General features: G+C 41.0%; 1 protein-coding gene across 3 annotated transcripts in view; it reads left to right on the forward strand.

The window, feature by feature from the left end:
* The window catches only part of Itgav (integrin subunit alpha V), a 76,411-nt gene that overhangs the window by 12,967 nt on the left and 36,992 nt on the right, over positions 1 to 26,452 (forward strand). For all 3 annotated transcript variants that reach the window (XM_031370810.1, XM_031370809.1, XM_031370811.1), the window contains exons 3-7: positions 9,467 to 9,558; positions 14,077 to 14,191; positions 20,824 to 20,885; positions 22,805 to 22,850; positions 25,359 to 25,484. In XM_031370810.1, the coding sequence (XP_031226670.1) occupies positions 9,467 to 9,558; positions 14,077 to 14,191; positions 20,824 to 20,885; positions 22,805 to 22,850; positions 25,359 to 25,484 (441 nt within the window). The remainder of the gene's footprint in view (positions 1 to 9,466; positions 9,559 to 14,076; positions 14,192 to 20,823; positions 20,886 to 22,804; positions 22,851 to 25,358; positions 25,485 to 26,452) is intronic.

Raw genomic sequence — 26,452 nt, forward strand, 5'->3', positions numbered from 1 at the left:
CTCTTGCGGAGGACTGGGGTTCAGTTCCCAGAACCCACTTGGCAGCTGACAAACATTTATAACACATTTATCCCCCATTTCTGGGGGATCTAGTACCCTCTTTTGGCCTTCAAAGCCGTGGGTCATGGACATGGTATACATACATGTGTGCAGGCAAAACACTCATATACATAAATAAAGTAAATACATCTTTTTAAAAAAGTAACGTCTAAGACACATCAGCACCACACATCTACAGGGAGACTCATCTATAGAAATGATTACATTATCACCCGGCATCCACAGGAAGACTTATCGATAGAAGTGATCTGTGTGTGTTTGCTATGGCAGCTCTGTATGTCTCTATTGCTTTGTATGTCTTCCAGCTGAAATCTACAGGGTCGATATGTAGACATTTTGGGAAAACCTATTAAGATAAGTCTCTGTCTCTTCAGGGAAGAGGGAGCTCTCAAGAACAGGATTTCTGCTCTTTTACTGTGAGCCAAAGCAAGGCAGGACTCTCTGACTACTGCAGATTACCTCTCGATTCATCAGTGATTCCCAGGCGTGGTGTGATGCAGAAAACAGAAACAAAAGTTGAGGAATCATCTTGAGTAGTCAAATCAATTTAGGTGACAAAAAAAAATCATAAACATATTATTGAAAATGTACTGGAAAATTATATTGTGTTACTGATAACAGGATAATTTTATTTTTGGAACAAATGAGGGTGATAGCAGTAAAAAAAGATGAGAGTTAATTCAAATTTTATATTTACATTGTTGGAATAAAGTATTTAGACTCCTATATACATTTATGTTGGAGTTTTCTTTTTTTTTTTGAGACAGAGTTTCCCTGTGTAGCCCTGGCTGTCCTGGAACTTACTCTGTAGACCAGGCTGGCCTCAAACTCAGAAATCGGCCTACCTCTGCCTCCCAAGTGCTGGGATTAAAGGCATGTGCCACCACTGCCCGGCATGTTGGCATATACTTATATATATATTTTTTTAAAGTTTGAGGAGAAGCTCAGCAGTTAGGAGCCCTTGTTTTTTGTTTGTTTGTTTGTTTGTTTTTTGAGAGGTCTTGGGTTTGGTTTGGAGCACCCACATGGTAGTTCACAACCATCTGTAACTGCAGTTCCAGGGGATCTGATGCCTTCTTATAAGATCTGTGGGTATGAGGCATGCATGTGGTACATACATAGCTGTGCAATTAAACTGTGTAGGTGAGTGTGGAGACTATCCATACAGCAGGCTAATATAGCCTGTTACTTCTGTTTTGTGTTCAAGCCAATATTAGTTTCCTATTGCTGGTGTCATGAGCTATCTCAACCCTGGTTTCTTTCTTTCTTTCTTATTGCTGGATATTGAACTCAGGACCTGTGTGTGGGAAACATGACCCCTGAGCTCTCCCTTCATCTCTAGATGTCTTTCAACAACACAGGTTTATTACGCTCAGTCTTAGAAGTTAGATATTTGTAATGGATCTCACTGGGCTAAAGTCAAGTGAGCAGCCCTGCATTTCTCTGGGAGCCAATGGTGGGGAACCTGGAGCTTCTGGCTTCTTCCTTCAGCTAAGACCAGCAGTGTTCACAGGATTCAGTGCTGCCTCACTCAACTGATGCTTGTCCTGGCTCCTCTTGGACACACCCGGACATTTTCTGATGATGCAGTTGATTACACCTGCCAAGTCCTTTATGGCTTGTGATTCTGGGAAGTAGGACATACATCTCTGTTGCAGTGGTGTTATTCTATTGGCCAGAATCAATTTACATGTTTTAGAAGTTGGTATTTGGTTATGCTGAACCTGTTTCCAGCGAGAGCTGTGTTATATAGATAGGCTTTGCTCCTCCTGTTCTCTTTCTGTTGGCAGCTCTGCTTACTTGGAATGCAAACTTGACTTCGAAGACTGAGATTCAGGCTCTGACATTCAGGCTCTGACACTTACTGGGTGACCTTGGCAACGTAATTTACATTTGCTAGTATCAGTTTCCCAGTTTGTCAGAGAAAGCAGGGTTGTCATGTGGATCGAAGGAGTTCGTGTCTATGAATTCACTTTATAGATAGTCAAGTGCTATACCATCCAAGGGAAGAATGGATTGTTTATTACAGCCTCTTACTAAAACTGGGTGAAGAATAATCATGAAAAACGAATTACAAGAAAGGAAAGAACTAGAGATAATCGTGGCTGTTACGTGAATTATGTCTTGGTTTATATCATAATCTCTGTTATTGTGACTTTTGACAAAACCCTCTTACTGCCATGTGTTTTCCTTCTCCAAGGAAGCAGATGTTACTAACAGACTGATCACTGCCCAGTTTTATTCATAAAAAGAATCTTTTCCAGCTGGAAATGGCCTCACATGCCACTGACTCCAGCCCTGTGGTTGGCAGAGGCAGGAGGGTCACTGGGGCACGCTGGCTGCCAGACTAGCTTCAGGTCCAGTGAGAGACCCTGTCTCAAGGGAATAAGGCAGAGAGCGATAAAGGAGGATCAGGCTTCTGGTCTTTGCATACATGAGCAAGGATGTGGGCATCCACACATCCGAAAGCATTCATAACACACCGCCACTCCCTCCCCTTCCAGAAACATAGGCTGTTGATCTCCACTAGGGAAGGAACACCTACCTCTTTCCTTGGAAACACAGGCTGGACTGCAAGCTCATGAATAGTGTCTTTTAAAAGTAGGAGGATCTAACTTCATCCTAGAGAAGGTCAGATGGAGGATTCGCCTTTTTACCCTGAACATCCTGCTACTGCAACGCTCAAGCATGCTTCTAGAAGGTTTCAGCTGCAGGCAGCAGACAAGCCTGGCCACGTAGACTCTCATCCAGAAGAATGCTGTAAAGTTATTCCCCACACATTCCTAGGCTTTGCTTTAAATAACATGTAAAAATGGCCTCCGTGGCGTACACTTTTCAGCTCATTGAAACTAAAACATTTAGGTGGACTGGAAAACAGCTTTCTGCAAGTCTAACTTCCTCCTTCTGGTGAGTTTTTCTGTCTTTCAGAGATATGTCTAGATTGTACATTTAAAGGAGCCTTACAAATTACAAAGTTAAAATAAATGAAACATAGTGTTCTTTTGCTACACTGTGAATTTAGACTAAAGATTTTTCTTTAATGAACATGTATCTCCTGTATCAATCATCCCCTGGTTCAGAACTGTGTGATTGGAGGTCTGGTAAACACCTTAGGAATACGTAATTTTGTCTAGTTCTTTTATTATTGATTAACATGTAGCTAATAATCTTATTTAATATCTGTAACATTTGACGAACTAGTTTCACATGATCCGTTTAAATCCTACTTCTCACAGTTTGATCTGACTCAAGCCCATTCTTTCAAGACTGGGGTTGATTTTATTTTATTTTTTTCTTTTTAAATCTCCAGTAAAGGGATTTTGTTTGTAACTGTTTGAAGCTCTCAGATCACTTCCTCCCCAACACTAGCAGGAAACAATCCAGCATTGAGAGAGCAGTGCCGGCTCACACAAGCCTGTGTTCTTTGTGCTGTGTTCCTGCAGAACCTTGGAGATGGCTTGTGGGATGAAGGGGGAGAGTCTGAATAAGGCTAAATAAACAATTGCTGGTACCCAGAAAAATGAGCTCCAGCCTGTTTCTTCCGGATACACTTTGCTGACTCTTCTTGTTTATCTTTAGAGGATAGCTGTCTTAGGTAAACAATGTATCTAGATGGTTCTGTGGAAATTCGCAACAGCATGCAGCTTCACTCTAAGAGTATGAGGGAGGGGGATATGCGCCAGCCAGATCAGCCGATCACCCTGGAGACCAGCAGAATGACAGCTGACAGCCGCATTGCTCCCACAGGTGTGCGTCTTCACCATGGGCAGCAGAGGCCTTGGGTCTCATTTACTGCTGCATCCCTAGCATTAATGAATGATCAAAGGGCTTTCTTCCTCTGACCTCGAAAGTTTCACACAAATAATAACTTTTATTGAGAGATTTTTTTTTCTCTCACCCAAATTTATTTTTTTAGTAAATATCTGAGTTGAAAGTTGTATTTGGGGTAGAAACCTGCCTGAGGAGGTTTTTGAAGTGTTTGTTTTACTTAGGGATTGATATGGGGTGACATTGTTTCGACAGCTTGTTTCAGCAAACAAAAACCAACAAATTCTCTAAGGACCTAAATCATCTAGTTATTCACAGAACTCATAGTAACAAACAGGAACCCAATGACTGAAAACACGTTTAACTTCTAAATAGAAGCTTCTCTCTTTCTTTTTAATATTTCAGCTTTCTCTTTTAAAAAGAGTGGTATAATCTTGTCCAAAAGATGTTCTTTAGTCATAAAGAGAAGAGAGAAACACTTAGTTTTAGGCTAACAGGGTATCTTCATCTTAAACTGGAACCTTACGTTAATGGTAGTTTAATTCCCCAGCAAGCTGAACCCTGCACGTCTGGGCAGTAGCTTGTGAAATACTCTGAGAGAGGAGAGCACCGACTGGGTGCTCTTGTCACGGCTTCTGCCCTGAAACACTTCCTCCTGGGAGTTTGGTGAGATGCAAAAAACATATTTTGGAAGCTTGAAAAAAAAAGTGTTTAATTTTCAGGTCTCTAGTGATTTGCCTCATGATTATATTTCTTTTATTTGTTTTAAGATAGAGTTTCTCTGTGTAGTCCTGGCTGTCCTGGAACTCGATTAGTGTATCAGGCTAGCCTTGAACTCTCAGGAAGATCCGCTTGTCTCTGCCTCCCAAGTGCTGGGAGTAAAAGCATGCCGCTATGCATTGTCCTCCTCTGAAGGTTATTTGGGTAATATGAGCCAGTTGTCCAACACATTTGAGGTAAAAAAACAAACAAAATTTCTTCCAGCCCTGGAATCCCTGGTCTGTGTTTTATTTCCTTTTTAAGAGTGGCAAAACAGTCCAACAGTCGGGAGGTTCAGCATAGCGATAGTGGGACCGCGGTGACTTTGGGGCTGTGACTCAAAATATTTACTTCCCACATGTGTTCCAGAGTGGCTGCCAATCCCGGCCAGGTCCTGAATGAGCTGCCTGTGGGTTTGTTTGGAGAGCAGCCTTCCCTAGCTTTCTCCCGCCCACTCTATTCACACTTCCTTTCAGCGGAGCCACTGTCTGATGTGAACACTTGTATTTAAGACTTGGGCTCTTAGTGAAGACAAACTTCCTTTGGAGCAAGCTTCTTGAAAAGATGGAGATCTGAAGTTGTGACTGCTGAAGCTGAAAGCAATTAGAAGTAGTAGATGGCGTGTGTATGTGTGTATTGTTATGATTATTGACTTAACTTTGGGTGTCAGTATAGGCCAGTGCATATATCAGCTGTATTTAGTGATGTAATTGGACAGTTAGTGAAGATTTATGCATATGAATATTTTGCCTGCAGGTATGTATGTCTGAGCATCATGTGTGCAGTGCCTGTAGAGAACTTAAACCATTGGCTCCCCTAGAACTGAAAATACTGATGGTCATGACCTGCCATGTGGGTGCGAGTAGTCAAACTGGATCCCCTGGAAATGCAGCCAGTGCTTTAAACCGTGCCATCTCTCCAGCTTTGGAACTGAAACAATTAAATGCATGGTGCTTTAAAGCATGGCTGTTGATTCTGAATTTTTCTACTGCTTCAGAGAAGCTCCAAGTTGTTTTGGAATGAGTGCCCCTTGTGCTGCTCCACTTCCTCTAAGGTAGTAGTTTTCAGTTGACACCCCTTTGGCAACTCTATCTTTAAAAGTACTTATATTACAATTCATTAGCAGTAGCAAACTTACAGTTCCGAAGTAGCAGTGAAACAATTTTATGGTTGGCGGTCGCTACAAGCCCACAATGTGAAGAACTGTATTAAAGGGTCGCAGGGTCAGGAAAGTGGAGAACCATTACCCTTAGGAAACCAGGCCTTCTACTATTTAATTTAATGTACTGGTTTTTTTTTTTTTTTTTTTTTTGGGAAGACAGGGGGTCTACTTGCTAGAATGGGCAGGCCTCAGACTCTTGATTTACCAGCCTCAGTGTCCTGAGTGCTGGGTTACAGGCTTGCATCACGATGTCTGCCTTAAATTTTTAAAATTTCTGCTTACATCCAAAACATGTCTGATGTCTGATGCTTTAAAAACAAAACATAACAAAATGAAAAACCTCTGACCAGTGTTCATTTGTTCTTAGTAAGTGGTAAATAGGTTTTCATATGGAAAAAAAACTATGGATTTTAAACTGGTTGATAAGTATAATACCAAATATATAAAATTTGCATGTATTTTCTGTGACTTTTCCAGTTTATATTAATCTCGATATCCACAGAGACAAATCCCTGAGAGGCATTATGGCAGGAAGTATTCTTTTTTTTCTTTCCTTCTTTCTTTTTGGGTGGTGATGGCACATGTTTTTAATCCCAGCACTGGGGAGGCAGAGACAGGCTTAGAAAGCAAACCCGGCAGGCCATGAAATGGATTCACTCTGAGGTCCCAGGGCCCACCAGGGCATCTACTCATTTGAAACAGTCTATATGTGAGTTGGATGCCCCTGAGCAGGAGATGGAGCCCTAGCTCTAGCTCAGCTCCTCATAGAAAAGGAAGACGGTGTCCAGGAACTTGTCCTTATGTGGGAAACATATTCCTCCTTCAAACAAGGGCTGCTACATAGACACCTGGAGACTTCCACAACAGGCAGATACATGTCTTTGATGTTCTGTCAGTTCATGGTGACTTATCACTTGATGATCTCTCTGCCTGGGGGGGCGAGGCTGAGGACAGCAGTTTCCTGAAGTCTGCCAGTGTCACGTCCATGCTGTGTTCTGTCTTCAGGCTCAGGAAGGGTTTGGCCACTGCTCTTCCAGGTGGCCAGCAGGGTCAGGGCTAGAGCTGCCTGGAGTCACCAGGTTCCAGGTTCCAAGAGAAAGGGCCTTCTAGGAACCTGTTGAGGTTGTCTGCTAGAAGGTTCTGTGTCCTGGTGATGGTACAGGAGGAGGTATTTTGTATACCATTTTATTTTATTTCTATACTGTTATCAAAGAGTCATTTATTTTTAATTATATGTATTTTTGAATATCTGTGAGTAGCTATGTGCCATGTGTATGCAGGTGCCCTTGGAGGTCATTGGATCCCCTGAGGCTGTGAGCCACTCTGCATGGGTGCTGGGAGCTGAACTTGGGTCCTCTGGAAGACTAGGGCATGCCCGTAACATCTGAGCCATTTCTTCAGCTGTCTGTACTTTGTCTGATGTTTGTTTTTTTAAGGAGAGTTAGACCACGGTGGCTGTTCCGAGCTTTCACTACTTGACAGTGTATACCAGCAGCTTGTGCTACTGTATACAAACTTAAAGCAAAGTATATTTCCTGAGAAAAATATTTTTTGAGAGAGTTTTGGGAAATGGAATAATTAAATAACATTTTATAAAGAGAAAACTTCTTCTAAACATCTAGGCCTAAAATAATTGAAGAAGAATGAGTTAGCACAAAGGTGCTAGAGGAATCCCTGGGAGGACGTTCTCAGCATGGAGGGAAGGCCCGTCACAATTCTCTTCCTGACTCTTCCTCCCCTAATGTAGAGAACAACCCTTAATTCCCTTAGAAATCCAGGAATACCTACTCTTTTATTTCTTTGCACATACCTTGGTCTAGAACAGTGGTTCTCAACCTGTGGGGTCATGACTCTTGTTGGGTATTGTGTGACCTTTCCACAGGGCTCCCTTAAAACCATCAGAAAAAACATTTACATTATGTTTCATAACAGTAACAGAATTACAGTTATGAAGTAGCAATGAGACTAATTTTATATTTGGGGCCACTATAACATGAGGAACTGTATGCATCATCAGGAAGGTTGAAAACCACTGATCTAGAAGATGTTTCTTTGTTGATACTGTACAACTATATTCATAGCCTCTCATGATTATATTGTAGTAGACATGTGTTTCCATCAGAAACCATGTCATCATGCCATGTCATCAGGTCATAAGTGAGTATATGCTGGATTTTCAGGTAGCATTAGAAGTTCAAGTGGAAAGAATGAAGTTTCCCAGGCAAATGAGCCTTGAATGCAAAGGCTGTGTATAGAAATGAGACTACTTAGTTCCGTGAACTGAAGACGGGAGGGAGTGGGGAGGGCTTAGATATCAAACGGGCATGTCTTGGGGCTTTGGTAGAAGTATATCCATCAGAATAGTAGTTAATAGTTTGCCATGCTATCAGAGGATTTGTCACCTTATCATGGACCTGTGTCCTAGACCCAGTCATATGCTTTATTGAGATTCCCACATGTAGTGGAAGAACATATAGATTTGACTTGAAAGATTATATATGAAGGTTTCATAAATCAGTCTGAAATAGCTCTTCATTGGAGACAGAAAGAGATACAAGGAATTCACTAAACTATTATGTGGCTATGAAATGGGGGTATTGTACAACATTTAAGATGATACCAGAGGTCTACCTACCCTCACTGATTATTGTTTGGAGGGAAAATGGTAATATGTATTTTAGTAGGAATTTTAGGGTATCTTAGATGGGCTTGAAATACATATTTATGGATGAAAATATATCCTTTATGCTCATGAGAGCATTCTTTTTTTATTTTTATTTTATTTTATTTTATTTTATTTTATTTTATTTTATTTTATTTTATTTTATTGTTTTGTTTTTCGAGCATGAAAACATTCTTTAGGAGAGAAGCCAGATGTCAGCAGAGGTTATTCTTTTGTGGTGTTTAGGCCTCTCTTTACATACAGCTTTATTTTGCTACCCTTTGCCATCCATAGGGATTTCCTGTGTTCTGACATTCATACATGTCTTTATGATATGGTAGGAATGCCTGGGGACATGGAAACACATGGTCACAGTGTTTGTTATAGTTATTCAACAATTTAAATAATTTAACTGGAAAACCTGGCTTATGATGACTTTTCCACATCTGTGAACCTGAGACACTAACATGCCCTGTTCTTCCTTTTTTTTTTTTTTTAAGATTTAATTTTAATATTATGTGTATTGGTGTTTTTCCTGCATGTATGTGCACCATGTGTGTGCAGGGATCTCACAAGAGGGCATCCTGGGACTGGAGCTGCAGATGGTTGTGAGTTGCAAGTGGGTCTTGGGAACTGAGTTCCAGTCCCCTGCAAGAGCAGCAGGGACCTTTAACCACTGAGCCATCTCTGCAGTCCCAAACACTTCCTGATTAGCTAGTATTCCTAAGCTATGCAAAGTCCAGGAGATAACTGCAGTGTAGGCAAAGTGACAAACAAAGGGGCACTTAGCTATTTTTGTTTGTTCTAGTTTTTGGGTTTTTGAGACGTGATTACAGTATGTAGCTCTAGCCACCCTAGAATTCACTTTGTAGACCAGGTTGGCTTTGAACTCACAGAAGCCTGCCTGCCTCTGCCTCCTGAGTGCTGGGAGCAGGGGTTATGCCTCCTGCCCACCACAAAGGAACACTATTCTGAACCTGGCCGGATAGAAATAGATTCTTGTGTTCTAAGAACAGTTTGCTTTGTTTCTGACTACACACGCTGTTCTTTTCCAGGCAATCGAGATTATGCCAAAGATGACCCATTGGAGTTTAAGTCCCACCAGTGGTTTGGAGCCTCTGTGAGGTCAAAGCAGGATAAAATCTTGGTAAGTCTTTAGGAACTACCTCAGTTGAGGGGGGCCGGCTTAGGTGGAGCACGGGAAGTTTTGTAGGTTCGAGTTGGTAGTGAAATTTGGTCTGGCCATTGGTACAGGCCTCTGATCAAAGGCTGCCCATGGGGGCATGAAGCTAGTCTTCCCCTCCTGCTGCCCCCTCTCCTCTTCTGCTGCCTCCTGTGTTCCTTTCTTCCTGCTGCCCCCCTCCCCCCCTGCTGCCTCCTATCCACACTGTTCCTTTCTTCCTGCTAGTCTCCGTGGTGCCATTGAACAAAGTCAATCCCTGTTGTCTCACACACCTTTTATTTATTTATTTATTCATTTATTTATATTAGCTTAATTCTTTGTGGGTTCTTTGCGAACTTCACACCAAACACCTCAATCCCACTCATTTCCCAGTCCTTCCATATCCACCTTCTACCCTTTTAACCTCCCCTCACCAAAGAAAATTAAAAATTAAAAATAAATTGAAAAAACAAAACAAAACAAAAAACAACAAACCCTACCCTAGAAGCTGCAGTGTGACACACAGCATACCCTTTGCCCAAACATCTTTACTTGTAAATATTTATTGCAATGAGTCATCGGGTCTAGTTTGAGGTCTCTGGCTTCTGCTACCCCATCTGTACTGGAATGTCGCTGAGACTCCTCTCAAATATCCTGTTGTTTCCTTTTGTCATGAAGATCCTGCTGCTTTGCATCTGCTGGACCGGGTCTCTTCACATCCTCCAATAGCTTAGAGATGGGGTAGATGTTGGGGTGGGCCTACTCAAAGCTCGGGAGTGGTAGCTAAGTTGGTCAGTGGACCAACTCTCTCATGCCCACGCCACCAGGGCCGACTCTGGGGCAGGGTCAGCTCTCCAGTATCCAGGTCACCACTGGTGCCATCATGCAGTGGCTGGTGTGGGGTGAGATCTGCTCACCATGGTCCTCAGACATCAGCATGGCTTCAGACAGACTGCTGATGACCTCTGCATGGCCTTTGGTGGTAACATGGGCCATGAACATTGACACAGACCCTGCTGCAGTATGGTCACATGGCCCTTAGTGGAGGCATGGCCTAGAAATTACTATGGCCTCAGGTGCCGTTACCCGCTGCTTACCTCAGGCTGTTCCTCACCACCCTCACAGCTGCAGCTCAGCCTCTTCTGGCACAGAAACCACTCTACTTCTCTTTCTCTCCCATCTCTCCACCACATACTTGTTCTTCACAGCGGTGACTGCCTGCCCACCCTTAAAAAACTAAAACAATTTTATGTGTATGTATCTCTCCTCCCCACACTTTTTAAGCCCCCCTCCCCCTTTTTGAGACAAGATCTCACTCTGTTAACAGGACTGTCTTTGAACTCACAGTCTTCCAAGTTCCGAGATTACAAGGACATGTCTTCATGCCAGGCTTAGTCCCTTTTGTATCTTGGTTTATGTGACACTGTATGTTTACTCCCTCCTGTCTTGCTCACTTTTTGAATGTCTCTGGTAATACTTCTTTTTCTGCTCAATTCCTAAATGTTGGTCTGTTTTTGAGCTCTACTGAAGTATCTACTGTTTTCTCTAACTAACCCATTTACCCAGAGGGTCCTTTCATGATCCAAGTCCATGAATACAATCTATACATTATACTCTCTAAATCAATATCTCTAGCTATTAGTGGGCCCCAACATTTTAAAGGGGTGTTCCTAAATAATCTGTCTGCTGTTTTTATCTGTCTCTCTAATAGAGTACTCTGAATGAACATGGGCAAAGTGGGATTCTTTTTTTGTTTGTTTGTTTGTTTGTTTTTGAAACAGGGTTTCTCTGTATAGCTCTGGCTGTCCTGGAACTCACTCTGTAGACCAGACTGGCCTCGAACTCAGAAATCCTCCTGCCTCTGCCTCCCAAGTGCTGCATTAAAGGCATTCACCACCACTGCCTGGCGAGATTCTTGTTACTCTCTGTCAAAGAACAAGAACAACAGGAGAAACTTCCCTGGATGGTGTGGCTTCCCACTCTATCAGTGATCTCTATAAAATATATCCACCTCTGAAATGCATATCTTTTAAACTTATTTTTTTTAAGATTTATTTATTTAGTTTATGTGTATGAGTACACTGTAGCTGTACAGATGGTTGTGAGCCATCATGTGGTTTCTGGGAATCGAACTCAGGACCTCTGCTTGCTCCAGCTCTGCTTTCCCTCCAGCCCAAAGATTTATTTATGAGTACACTGTAGCTGTATTTAGACACACCAAAAGAGGGTGTCAGTGAAATCAGGACCTTCGGAAGAGCAGTCAGTGCTCTTACCCACTGAGCAATCTCACCAGCCCGAAATATATCTCTTGATAGAGTCCATCCTCGCTCTCCGCTCTGCGGTGAACCACCACCTTTGTTCATGCAGGCTAGTGTAGTTGGTCCTCTCATCTGTCAGCTTCCTCTTACGTGTCAGCTGCAGCCTGTTCTTCAGAACAAGACTTAAGGGAATCAGCATTTCCCCCTTGATGAAAACAGTGGAGTGGCTTTCTGTCTCTGAATTTTATCAGCCAGGCACCTAACATCCCTAAGATCAGGTTCATTGTAGTTAGGGTTTCTATTGCTGAGATAAAACACCGTGACCAAAAGCAACTTAAAAAGGTTTACGTCAGTTTACAGTTCCACTTGATAGTCCCATTATCTGAGGAAGTCAGGGTAAGAACTGGAGGCAGGAACTGAAGCAGAAGCCATGGATTGTTTGGTTCATCCTGGCTTGCTCAGGCTGATTTTTTATGGCTCTCAGGATCACCAGCTCAGGGGTGCCTCCACCCACAGTGAGCTGTGTCCTCCCACATCAGTGACAGTGAAGAAAATGCCCCACATTCTAATTTGGTGAGAGCATTTTTTTTTTTTTTCAGTTGAAGTTCCCTCTTCCAAAATGACTCTAGCTTGTGTCAGGATGACATAAAAATTAGCCAGCACAAAGGTAAGGGCTGTGTTACCTCAGCCCATCTTAAATTTTTTTTGTTTTTGTTTTTGTTTTTTCGAGACAGGGTTTCTCTGTGTAGAGTTCCAGGCTGTCCTGGAACTCACTCTGTAGATCAGGCTGGCCTCGAACTCAGAAATCTGTCTGTCCTCTGCCTCCCAAGTGCTGGGATTAAAGGTGCGCCACCACCGCCTGGCCATCTTAAATATTTTAATGACTCTTCTCTTTGGGTTTATTTCTTCCATATCCCAGGTTGTTTCAAGCAGTACTTAGTGTTCTGTCCCTTCTACTTGGAGTGTTTTTTTCTCGATTTTTATTTAGCCATTTCTTTTTGTTCAGTGTTCACTTTTATTTTCATTTTCTCAGAATCTTCTGTAATTATTTCAACTTACATTTTAAAAAATATGAAAGTGTTAAGGAAAACTCTGCTACAGAATTAAGGTTTCAGCAGGATCTTGGAGAACATGTCAAGTGTTAGTCCTTAGAGCGGAAGGCTAGGTGTGAGATGGTGTATGTGAGGTGCACAGATTGATGACTTGAAACCAAGCAGGGCATGCTGCTCATCCTCCCTGCAGTCAAGGACAAGCAGGAGTAATGCCTCTGCTTTTAGTTTCACCAGAGTGGATATGAAATAGTCTGTCAGGGTTTCTGTTGCAAAGTTATTATAGAAATAACCTGAGCTTTCTTCTAGCAACTTAAACTGTTAAATTTTTGCCAGATTTATGTGCCATTAAAGCATTCATTATTTGATCGCTTCTATGAGATATTGGAATCAAGCCCTTGGAAAGTTCAGTTTATTTGGAAAGTACATGGGAGAAGCACTGCGGGGTACTTTTGCTTATTGCTCTTCTTACGTGTAATTTAGGGGTATCTCCTACAAGCGTGAGGATGTGATTTAGTTCAAAAGGTGACTCAATCTGTGACCTTCAGCTTGGTGTCTAGAAATAATGCTTCTTTTTTTTTTTAAAGATTTATTTTATTTATTTTATGTGTATGAGTACACTATAGCTGTACAGATGGCCGTGAGCCATCATGTGTGTGGCTGCTGGGAATTGAACTCAGGACCTCTGCCGGCCCTGCTCGCTCTGGCCCTGCCCGCTCTGGCAGCGTAATTCACTGTAGCTGTCTTCAGATGTACCAGAAGAGGACATCAGATCTCATTACGGGTGGTTGTGAGCCACCATGTGGTTGCTGGGATCTGAACTCAGGATCTTCGGAAGAGCAGTCAGTGCTCTTACCTGCTGAGCCATCTCACCAGCCCAAAATAATGCTTCTTGAAACAAGAGCTTTGTTGACTTCTAAAGACAGAATATATGAGCTATGAGCATAGCCTTCAGAAAAGTCTACTCCCTATTGTACCTGAAAACTTCAAAGTGACAGAGAGCCTGAAGAAAAACAAATAAACAACACAACAACAGCACTTCTTTTAGAATCTTTATTTACTCTTGTGATAAAGCAGAGGCTGGGTTTGAACTTTTCAATGTTTAGTGCTCTTGTATTCTGAGTTAGTAGAGATACTAGGATTGCTCGTTTTTTCAGAGGATTCTTGTACACATGGACTACACCTTTGTTTTTTAGGCCTGTGCTCCATTGTACCACTGGAGGACTGAGATGAAGCAGGAAAGAGAGCCAGTTGGAACCTGCTTTCTTCAGGATGGCACAAAGACCGTAGAGTATGCTCCGTGCAGGTCAAGTATGTATGAAAAGCTGCACCGTCTCTTCACAAGAGACCCCAGGAGCCTAGTTTTTGTGTGGGGTGCATGTGTGTGTCTGTATGACGAATTGTGTGGACATTGTGAGGGTGACAGAGCAAAACGACCTAACTTTGCTCGAACAAAGAAATTACAAATGTGAATTGACTGTGTTTACTGTTTCTAGGAACTCAATTTGGTCATGCTTGATTTGTGATAATTAATATCTAATCTTGGAAATATGTTATGTCCAGTCATAGTTGGTGAAAAACAAATTTATGCAATCTTCTCTCAAGGAGAAATGGGCATCACAGTTAAAGATTCTGAGTCACTAGGTCAGGCCTGGAACCTACATTTTACTCAAGCTCTGTAAGGCCATGCTGTTGCACCAAAGTTTGAGAAACACGGTTGTAGATGAATAATGATGTTAAAAGCGAAGGGCAGTGGCGGCGATAGTGTTTCGGTTTCTTTCTTTTTTTTTTTTTTTGTTTTTTGTTTTTGGTTTTTCGAGACAGGGTTTCTCTGTATAGCTCTGGCTGTCCTGGAGCTCACTCTGTAGACCAGGCTGGCCTCGAACTAAGAAATCCACCTGCCTTTGCCCCCCAAGCGCTGGGATTAAAGGCGTGCGCCACCACACCCAGTCGTGTTTCGGTTTCTTAAGTGTAAATTTGCTAGGCTTTGCTTTCATTGGGATGTCGACCATCATTCATGAAAACCCCACATGTCTGTTGGTTATCCCGACAACCGTAGGCTTTTCTCTAATGTTAGTTGAAACTCCAATGAAAGTAATACCCACATGATTTCTTGCAGGTATCCTTTTGGCTATACTTTTCTCTGCATGTCTTCCTTCCGCTGGAGATCCCAGACCTTTTGCAAGCCTACTTCTTGTTGGATTGGCCCTGACTTTACATCCTCTTTATACCAAAGACATAAAAATAGATTGTCCAAGCTGGGCTGTGGTGGTGCATGCCTTTAATCCCAGCCCTTAGGGAATCAGATGGATCTCTGTGAGTTTGAGGCCAGCCTGGTCTACAGAGTGAGTTCCAGGACAGCCAATGCTACATAGAGAGACCATGTCTTGAAAAACAAAAACAAACAAACATTAAAAAAAACCAAACAAACAAAAAATAGATTGTTCAAATGCAGTCTTGCCTTGTCCATGAGGCATATTCTACAAAATGTCCCATTGACACCTAAGACCATAGGTAGTACGACATTCTACTTGCTACTAAATTTCGTTGATAAATCATGTATTGCAGCCAATTTCCCAAGTAGTGACTTCAGAACATGATTAATAGTGAGTAATTGAAACAGTTAACAGCAAAATTGTGCCAATAAATGGGGGACTCCAGGTAGTCTACCTGGTACCTTTTAGGATACTGAACCAAAGAGTTGAGCAGACAGAAATAATTAGCACAGTCTTGACACGTAAGACACTTCGTGCTAGATTCATCTCCACATTAGCTGACATATAACATTAGGCCAAGGGAATGACAGGCTTCCGACTACTGAGTATTTGAATGTTCAGGGAATTGCAAATTTTCTTATTAAACAATTATTTCTTAATTGACCACTTGCTCATCCTACCTATTGTAAATGGGAAGTGCACATCAAAGGGAGGCTACCTGTGTAGAGAGCATGCTCTCCCTGGGTGGAGGAAGTCAAAGCTCTGTCCTCAGCGCTTTTTGCCACCTGTTTCATTACGTTTGTGTGGGTGGCTAGGTTACAGTAGCATCCTCACTGGTAGTGTGTAGAGAATGTAAGGGCTACTGTGGTGTTTTTAATGTCGGTGTTTTAAGAACACTCATTTTGAAAATTATAACTTCATAGTTATGAGGTGAGAACTCCTCATCCTGGGGGCTGGAGAGATGGCTCAGAGGTTCAGAGCACTGACTGCTCTTCCAAAGGTCCTGAGTTCAGTTCCCAGCAACCACATGGTGACTCACAACGATCTGTAATGGGATCCGATGCCTTCTTCTGGTGTGTCTGAAGAGAGCAATGGTGAACTCATATGCATAAAATAAGTAAGTAAATCTTAAAAAAAAGAGAGAGAGAGAGAACTCCTTACCCCATGTCATGACATAGAATACATAGTCACATATATTCATATGTGTGTGTATATAGATTTTGGTGCATGTACACACACAGGCATCCCAATCATCACCTCCTCATTTGAGAAATGCAGAAACAGTGACTGAGGGCAGGCGTGTTCCATAGTACTGAAGGGTCAAATAAGAATTTGAGCCCAGGTTGTTACTTGTTTTCTTTTTGGTGCTAGATGCCAAGCTCAGATCTCATGTATGCTAAGCACTTTCACCCCTGAACTATGTACCCAGACCGCTAAGTCTGTCATGTTCCAAAAGAACCCTTTCCTTGCTTTACTAACCAGAGAATATGCTTTCCATTTCAACTGCGTCTGAAAAGAGCATTCTAGCAACCCATCCACATGTAGCTAAAATGCTTCCAGTATTTGCTTTAGGCATAAAAATTATAAAGTAATGAAGGACTTATTTCCTAAGATACATTCTAACTGTAGTGATCTGTGACTTGTGAACCTGCCATTACAAATCCCTTTTTTGTTAAAAAAAAAAAAGAAAGATTTCTTGCCAGGCAGTGGTGGCGCATGTCTTTAGTCCCAGCACTTGGGAGGCAGAGGCAGGTGAATTTCTGAGTTCAAGGCCAGCCTGGTCTACAGAGTGAGTTTCAGGACAGCCAGGGCTATACAGAGAAACCCTGTCTCGAAAAACCAAAAAAAAAAAAATTCTTTCTTTATTTTATATATATGAGTACACTGTAGCTGTACAGATGGTTGTGAGCCATCATGTGGCTACTGGGATTTAAACTCAGCATCTCTGCCCGCTCCCGCCTCACTCCCTCCGACCCAAAGATTTACTTATTATTATATGTAAGTACACTGTAGCTGTCATAAGACACACCAGAAGAGGTGTCAGATCTCATTATGGATGGTTATGAGCCACCATGTAGGATTTTCTGGGATTTGAACTCAGGACCTTTGGAAGAGCAAAGTCTCTTAACTGCTCTTAACTGCTAAGCCAACTCTCCAGCCCTACAAATACCTTTATATGGGAATCTAGACACATCCGTTTGCTCATTCACTGTCCAGAAAGGTGAGTCATTCTGGAGTTGACACAGTATATGACCCCCTGTTTCCTGAAGTACTTAAATGTCTGGATCTTTTCTGAAAAGGTTTATGGAACTCTAGCCTAAGTCAAACTTCTCAAAGAAAAGCGTCATAAAACACATAGACAGAGGAAATGCCTCTCTTAGCAAACCAGGCTATAGCACATGCTATTTGGTCAGACCTTTGACATAGGACATACCAGCAGGCTCCAATTAAGAAAGCGCCAACTTACCCAGAGTGGACACCAGGGGGAGCAGAGCTTGAAAACCTGGGTCATATCCTCAAGATTCCCCTGGCTGTGAACCCGGAGCGCTGGGTTCCCCTTAACTACTGAGCCCTCACTCTGTTATTGGTAAAACCCTGATTCTGACCAAACCTTTCTGAGGTACTGCTTGGTTTATGGTTTTTTTTTAAAGGTTTATTTATTTATTTTATGTATATGAGTACACTGTATCTGTACAGATGGTTGTGAGCCATCATGTGGTTGCTGGGAATTGAACCTAGGACCTCTGCTCGCCCTGGCCCAAAGATTTATTTATTGTTTCGTGTAAGTACACTGTAGCTGTCTTTAGACACAACAGAAGAGGGCATCAGATCTCATTACAGATGGTTGTGAGCCACCATGTCCTTGCTGGGATGTGAACTCAGGACCTTCGGAAGAGCAGTCAGTGCTTTTAACCTCTGAGCCATCTCCCCCGCCCCAATTTATGTTTTTCTTTTCTTCTGTTTCTTTTTAAACTTCTTCTCTCATATGTAAGTGTCCCCTCTCTCCCCTCCTTCCAGCAGCATTTGATATTTTGTGTTCATTCATGCTTCAGTAAACTGTACAGTCCAGAACAGGATGATTCCAGCTTCGTCAGGCTGCATGCTGACCTCCTTGTGATGTTGCCTGCTTAGCTGTGGTGGTTAATGCTTGCATGTGCTGGGGTTGGCTTTGTCTTTGTTGTTGTTCAGTCGGCTGCTGATTCATTGATTTTTGTTTTTAACATGACCTATGTGTACAGCCTGGATAAAGAGCCTCACTTCTTGTCTCCCAGTTACTTCTTTATTGTTTGTGGTTGCTTGTGGCTTTTAATGGCAACATTCATAACCATACTTGGCCTTAAGCACTAACCAGATGTCCATCTGTTGAAAAACTGCTTGAATCACAGGGTGTGGAGACTCTTTCAGCACTATGCTCCCACTGAATCCATTGCTTCTGATCTCTAATTTTGATAGCCCTATTTGGATAGTTAAGATTTCTAGTTTTTTCTTCCACTTTTTCCTTACTCAGATAATGACTGTCAGGCTGCTGAGCAAGGTAGCATAGCTCAGTAGTATTCCGACCCATAGTGTCAGCTGGTTGGCTATTGGCAAGTCTCTTAATGCCGATAGCACTAGTCTCCTGAACAATGACTAGTAATCACATCTCTCCGAAGATTGTTCTGAGCCTCGAAAAGAGAATGCTAAGTGAATAGCTTCCGGTAAGTGCTATTAAGTATGCATTAGCACGCTTGTGACCTCACTGTCCCAATCACTCGATATCATAATATTTCCAGGCTTGACAAGCGGGAGAAGTGTTGGTCATCAGTAGAGATAAAACACCGAGCCCTTCACTGAACTAAGTTGTATTCAGAGAGTTTTTTTTTTCTTTTAGATATTTTCTTTATTTACATGTAAATTTCTCCATTCCCAGTTTTCAGAGAGTTTTTAAATTGTCAGAAGCACCCACTTTAGTATGTGCCTGTCAAGGACATTTTAAAGAAGTTATATTTCCAACTAGGTATCTCAGGAAACCAAATAAAGCAGATAGTTGCATAGTACAAATAAAAAAATCATGTCTTCCTAATGCCTCCAAATCATTGCCCAGATGCAGCTTGAGTGGAGGAAATGCATGGTGGAGTGATGGCTGAAGTAGTTTCTTGGTGTGACTCACCGACACTGGAAACCCCAGTCCACATTTTCCTATTCCCTCTTGGTTAGAAAAATTTACATTAGAGTAGTGTTACACTTTTGTGGCCATTTTCTTAAAACAAAAAATATTTTATTGTGTAATCTTGGGGCAGTTCCCAGATTTTAAAATTGGGTTCTAATTTTGGAAGGGATTGTTTGACTTAACCCCCCCCCAAAAAAAATTCTTAGAAGTTTGACATTATGATTAAAATGAACTATTTTTGGTTTCTGTACTTGAATGGCCTGACTGGGAGTAACTTATGATATATCTACAATGCCAGGGAACAAATTTTTTTTGGTAACAAAAAGATGGCATCTAATAAAGGAAGAATTAAAAAAAAACTCATTTACATCTCTATTTTGGGTGTAGTGTTGCTCATGATTAAAGTTAGTTTAAATTAATTGGCCAATTAATTAGATCAGAGTCAGTTACTTTTCCTGAGACTTACAAAGAAGAAACAAACAAAACAGAGCAATTACAGGAAAGCAAATTATTGACTGCTACAGTTGGAGGACACTTGAGAGCCATATTTAAATGAACTTAATCAGCTCCTATGAGTATAGCTGCAGAATAGTTGCATGGTTTACTCTGCAGACAACATTAAGTTTGGACTTTGCAATTTTCTGAAATTCTGCATTGTGTTATTTATAGATTTTCTTTTATTTGTGTGTTTTTGTTTTTGTTCTTGTGATCCGGTCTCTTGACATAGCTCTGGTTGTCTTAGAACTCACTATGTAACCAGTTGGCCTCGTTTCACAGAGATCCTCCTGCCTCTGCTTCCCAAGTGCTGGGATTAAAGGTGTGTGCCACCCCCTTCAAAATCCCCACTAGCTTTTGTGTTTTATTATCATCTGTAAAATATATGCATAGGAAATATATTAGGACTGTATGGATGTCTTTGCTGTTTTTCCTAATAACTTAGCAAAGACATAGCAACTGTACGGTAATGGGAAGAAAGCATAGAAGACTTAAATTTGCAGATGAAGGCTCACTGGTTGTTAATGTATAATGGGTCATAATTGGTATCTTTTCAAAAAACAAGATATAATTGAATAGAGAATGTACATTATAGATCGCATTGCATCTCATAATATTTTGTGAGATTTTAAGTTATGTATTTATTTTGTATACTCTCAATGTTTGATGAATTATGATACAAACTATAATCTTTCTGTGAGTTATAATTGGAAAAAGTAGTTTAATCCAGCTGTGGTGACACATGCCTTAGTCCTAGCACTTGAAAAGTAGAGAAAGGAGGATCCTGAATTTGAGGCCAGTATGGTAATATAGTGGAATTTTGCCTAATAAAAAGGGCCTTAGCTGATCTTTCTGGTCCTTGGTGTCTGGCCCACATGCTCTGCACAGCAGTGTCTCTATTTTGTATCTGAGAGGGGCAGATGGTCCTGATGAGCCTGTGAGCTGGTCTAACAGTAGCCAGGTGCCTGAGTGAGTACTTCAGAGAAGCTGTGGGTTCAACAATAGCAGATTTATTTCATGCTTTGTTTATGTTATTTGCTTGTTTTGGGGTTTGTGTATATTTCCCAATCTTTTTATTCTAGAAAATATTGATGCTGATGGACAGGGATTTTGTCAAGGAGGATTCAGCATTGATTTTACTAAAGTAAGTTCCCATTTAAGATAGATTCAGATCTTCTTTACTGACTCAACTGGCTTTAAAAATACATGCTTTTTGCCTCAATATTTCAATAATTATTGTGTTTTAATGAAAAAGTATGAAGTGGTCTTTAGTTTTCATTTTGATATTCTTTGATTTATAATATTCCCTTCTTCATGAACATTGCTTATTTAAAATGGCAAGATAGCACAGTGAGAATGGAGGAAGGTAGAAAAATCTGCTTAGTGAATGGTAGGTAACTAAGATGGCATTGTCGTTTCCAGGGCAGATGAGATTGGCTCGGCCTGTAAAGGTGCTGGCCACCCAAGCCTGATGACTTGAGTCCAATCCCCGGAGCCCGTATGAACTGACTCTACAAATGTGTCCTCTAATCTTCACATGTATACCTCCCCTATTTATGTCATACACAACACAGACACTCATACAGACACACACACACACAGAGACACACAGATACACACACATCCACACACAACATCCACACATTCTCAAACACAAACATTCACATGCACACACACACATACACTTGAAATTTCCACTTACGGAAATTTATAGACTATTACAGTGTTGTTTTCAGCTGAAATTGTTTTTTTTTTAAAGCTATTAATAGGATTTTTTTTTTTTTTTACAAAATTAGTTTAATTGCATAAAAGCTGAGAAATGAATCTGTTTGCCATCTGTTTTTCATCTGTAGGTGCCAAGTGAAGCTGAGCAGCTTAATCATTGTGGAAAATCTCATGATCAGGATTCTAATTTTAATTTAACTTGTATGCTCTTCAAACTCGATAGTTTTTAATCTATCTAAATAAAAATTTCATCAGCATTTTTAAAGACAAAACTTTCTTAAGTATGCTTCTTTATGAAGCATACTTTGTTTATTTCAGCATCTTTTTTTCCCTCAACCATCTAAATGTTTTGAATATCAAGATGATATTATTTAATCCCTCTTGGGAGTAGTTGCAAAAATGCATTGATGTAAACTAGAGCTTCTTGGCACTGGGAGGTGGGGCACACACACATAATCCCAACTCTGAAGAAGCTGAGGCAGAAGAGTGCAAGTTCCCAGCTACCCTGGCTACACAGTGAGACCCTGTTTCAAAGCAAGAACATCCAGAGTAATAATAACAGAAATAAGTGTGGGATGTAAAGTTATATGTGCATTTGGGGAGAAGAATGTCTTGCCTCTAGCAAGAAAAAAAATTCCAAAACACCATCATGTACAAACACAAGATACCTTGAATTAGACCCTTAGAGTTTGTTACGAATTTAAAAAATGCTGGTGTCCTTACTGAAATTTCTCCCTCTGAAGGTCTGAGAGATAGTTTTTCTTTAGCAGAACATTTTTTAGTGATCATTAGAAAATTTATCTTAAGTAGCTGTATATCTTCTACAGGAAGTTAGCAACCCTTTTTCATTTTTTTAAAAAAGATTTATTTATTTATGTATATGAGTACACTGTAGCTGTCTTCAGACATACCAGAAGTGGGCATCAGATCTCATTACAGATGGTTGTGAGCCACCATGTAATTGCCGGGAATTGAACTCAGGACTTCTGGAAGAGCAGTCAGTGCTCTTAACTGCTGAGCCATCTCTCCAGCCCAGCAACTCTTTTCTTATTGCAATCAAAGGATATTTCCACCAGTACTTCATTCTGAATGTACAGAACAGTCCAAATCTTTGGGAAAGCTGTTTCCATGTTAAATGAAGGTATTAAATTCCTTCTTAATTCCTCTTAGAAAAGTTACTTTATACTACTGAAACTGAGTTAGCTGAGTCAGCAGCTTGTGATTTCATTGTAATATTTTTAGTGTGTGCATAAATACCTGTAGTGCTTAGTGCACTGATTGCAGTGTCCACGCTCATAGATTTTAAGCTTTGTCCTTCTGTTCTGTGATTTCATCTAGGCTGACAGAGTACTTCTCGGTGGTCCTGGTAGCTTTTATTGGCAAGGTAAGTTCATGTTTTTCAACTGAATATTTGGCTACTCACATGACCATGAAGTATTTCAAATTGTATTAAAAGAAGAAATAGAAGATGTAATTTAAGTATATTAATTATCTGGTATACAGTATCTTTAGGAAGTAATATGATGTGCTTTCTATGGTATATATTAGTTATCACATACTTTAGATAAAAAAAAACAACAGTTTTAAAGGTAACTTTAAACATATAAAATCATTTAAAAATTGTTTGTTTGTTTTTGTTTTTTGTTCTTTTGGTAAGTGGTTTGTATTTTATTTTTATACTCCAGACACCATTAGTAAGAATAGCCTTCTGAAAACTAGGTGTTTTTAATTGCTCATTAGAATACACAAATGATTGCTTTAGTCTTTCTAATCACTTCCCTCAAGAGGACTTTAAAGTTAGAAGATCTTAGCTGGACATAGTGACATACATCTTTAATCCCAGCACTCATGAGGCAGAGGCTGGCAGATCTCTGAGAGTTCAAAACAAACCCATAAAAACCCAACTGAACTTTAAAAAAGTAATTAAATTGGTGGTGATATAAAGAGAAAACACTATCCATCCACTCTAGAAAAGTCTTATTATATTTACCATCTCATTGCTGAAATTTTGAGGGAGGGAGTGATAAAAAGAGAAACCACACAGTAGAAACTATGTATATAAGACTATAATTGATAGAGTATCTTTGTTTGATGTGTTAGAAATACATATTTATGGGCTGGCGAGATGGCTCAGCAGCGGGTAAGAGCACTGACTGCTCTTCCGAAGTTCTGAGTTCGGATCCCAGCAACCACATGGTGGCTCACAACCATCCATAATGAGATTGGATGCCCTCTTCTGGTGCGTCTGAAGACAGCTGCAGTAAATTATGCCAGAGTGAGCGGGACCTGAGCAAGCCGGGTGGAGAGAACGGGGCTGGAGCGAGCAGGGCCAGCAGAGGTCCTGAGTTCAACAGCAGAGACACAGAGGATGGCTCATGGCCATCTGTACAGCTACACTGTATTCATACACATAAAATAAATAAATCTTAAGAAATACATATTTATGTAGCTAATATGCTACTTGTTTAGTTTCTGTTAAAGCTGTTCACAAGCTCATATCTCCCGTTTTCTTAACAGCCCAGTATATGGGGCTGTGGTTGCAAGCACTAGCAAGGACATGATTGCATCTGTTTGAAAGTCTTTTTTTTTTTTAAGATTTATTTATTTATTTTATGTATATGAATACACTGTAGCTGTACAGATGTCTGTGAGCCATCATGTGGTGCTGGGAATTGAACTCAGGACCTCTGCTCACTCCAGCCCCGCTCTATCCGGCCCCATACACTGTAGCTATCTTCAGACACACCAGGAGAGGGCTTCAGATCTCATTACAGATGGTTGTGAGCTACCATGTGGTTGCTGGGATCCGAACTCAGGACCTTCAGAGGAGAAGTCAGTGCTCTTACCCACTGAGCCATCTAGCCAGCCCTTGCAAGTCTTTTTAACTTTGAATTTTGCTTTTGCTTTCTGATTTTCCATATGAGGCTCTTTCTGGGAAACTCTGTGCTTTCATTCAGTGTCTAGACAGAGGTAGATAAAAGGGATCAGTGAGAAATAAGAATAAATAAAAAGTTGAGAAGACATCTAGAAAAACCAGGCATCAACCCCCGAGGTGGGACCACTCTGAGAGACTCACTAGCTAAGACAGAAAAGTGTGCATTCTATGAGTTATGCAGCTATTGGGAAGTGATGCTTGAAAGTTTTAATTGCATTTTACTTCTGTGAAACAAAAGCAGCATTTTAAGAAGTTGCAAATGAAGAAATAAGTGATGCTGCTTTCTTATTAGGTAGAGCTGCTCTGACAGCTTCCATTTATAGCCTGGAGTGTGGCACTTTGTGATGGAGTACTTACAGACCTGTGGGGCTTCAACTCCCAGCTCCCAGGTCAGGGGAGATAAAACATAACTATCAAGCTTGGGTTTGTTTTTCTTCTCACTAAGTATGCCTTAACCTGCTAGTGTAGCCAATTGAGTTGAGTTGGGTATTTCTTCCAAACAACTATGAACAAAGCTAGATTTTGTGATTCTCAGTATCCCCCTAACTTATTTAAGGCACCCCTTCTATGATGTATTGATGTATTGATATCATGTTTATATAACTGGCCTACAATATCCAATTAAAAGGCTTGATTCACAGAGGATTATTTTACACAAGCTTTTTTTTTTTTGTCGTTATTTGAGACTAATAATTAGAAATAGTAATGTCTAGTCAGGATTGGTGGTGAACATTCGGAAGCCCAGCCCTCAGAGCTGAGGCAGAAGAATTAAGAGTTCGAGACCAGCTTGGACTGCATAGTGAGACCCCTCACACCACAAACAAGAAAATGAAATGAAACACCAGAAATAATAATGTTTAGCACGCACTTTGTTCACGAAGGCACCACCTATTATTTGTCCTCTGAAGTTCCGCTGAGAGGACTATTTCACTCATTCCTGTCTTCCCTCTACCACAGGTCAGCTCATTTCGGATCAAGTGGCAGAAATCATATCTAAATATGACCCAAATGTCTATAGCATCAAATATAATAACCAATTAGCAACACGGACTGCACAAGCAATTTTTGATGACAGTTATTTGGGTAAGTAAACACAAAATATAGAGTTGCATATAGTTTTGGAATGGCTACCCTATAATTTTGCATATACTACTTTAAGTACAAAAATCACTGTGAAATAGATTAATTTTTTAAAAAGCATCTAAGGGGCATACGACGTTGAATAGGTGTTGAACACATAGGTTATGCTTTAATTCAGCAATTAAAATGGAAGAAAGTGCTGATTTGTGCATGGCTAGTAAAAATAAGTAAGCTTGAAATGTCTGTTCTGTGCTTTGGGCGTTGTCTGTGTTTCCTCTGTATTGCTTATGTAATCCCCACAAGCCTGTAGAACATACCATTTCCATGCCCATTTTTTTATTAGACATTTTCTTTATTTACATTTCAAATGTTATCCCCTTTCCTGGTTTCCCCTTTGAAAAAACCCCTATTTTGTCCCCCCTCCCTCTGCTCACCAACCTACCCTCTCCTAATTCCTGGCCCTGGCATTCCCCTACACTGGGGCATAGAGCCTTCACAGGACCAAGGGCCTCTCCTCCCACTGATGACCAACTAGGCCAACCTCTGCTATACATATGCTGTTGGAGCCATTAGTCCCACCATGTGAACTCTTTGGTTGGAGTTTTAGTCCCTGGGAGCTCTGAGGGTACTGTTAGTTCATATTGTTGTTCGTCCTAAGGGGCTACAAACCCTTCAGCTCCTTGGGTCTTTCTCTAGCTCCTTCATTGGGGACCCTGTGCTCAGTCCAACGGATGGCTGTGAGCCTCCACTTCTGTATTTGTCAGGCACTGGCAGAGCCTCTCAGGAGCCATGCCCATTTTGTAAGGAATGATGCTGAGGTATAGAGGCTAAGCTGTTTGACCGTGGTGCCGAGTCACGGCCTAGGCATTTTGACTACTGAACTTTTAGACACAGGTTTTGGTCTGAGAATGCATCAGTGTTTATTCTCACTTTTTAAGTTTCTTTGCTATTTCTGGAAGCAAGTCACACCA

This window comes from Mastomys coucha, unplaced genomic scaffold, assembly GCF_008632895.1.
Source record: "Mastomys coucha isolate ucsf_1 unplaced genomic scaffold, UCSF_Mcou_1 pScaffold15, whole genome shotgun sequence".
Lineage (NCBI taxonomy): Eukaryota > Metazoa > Chordata > Mammalia > Rodentia > Muridae > Mastomys > Mastomys coucha.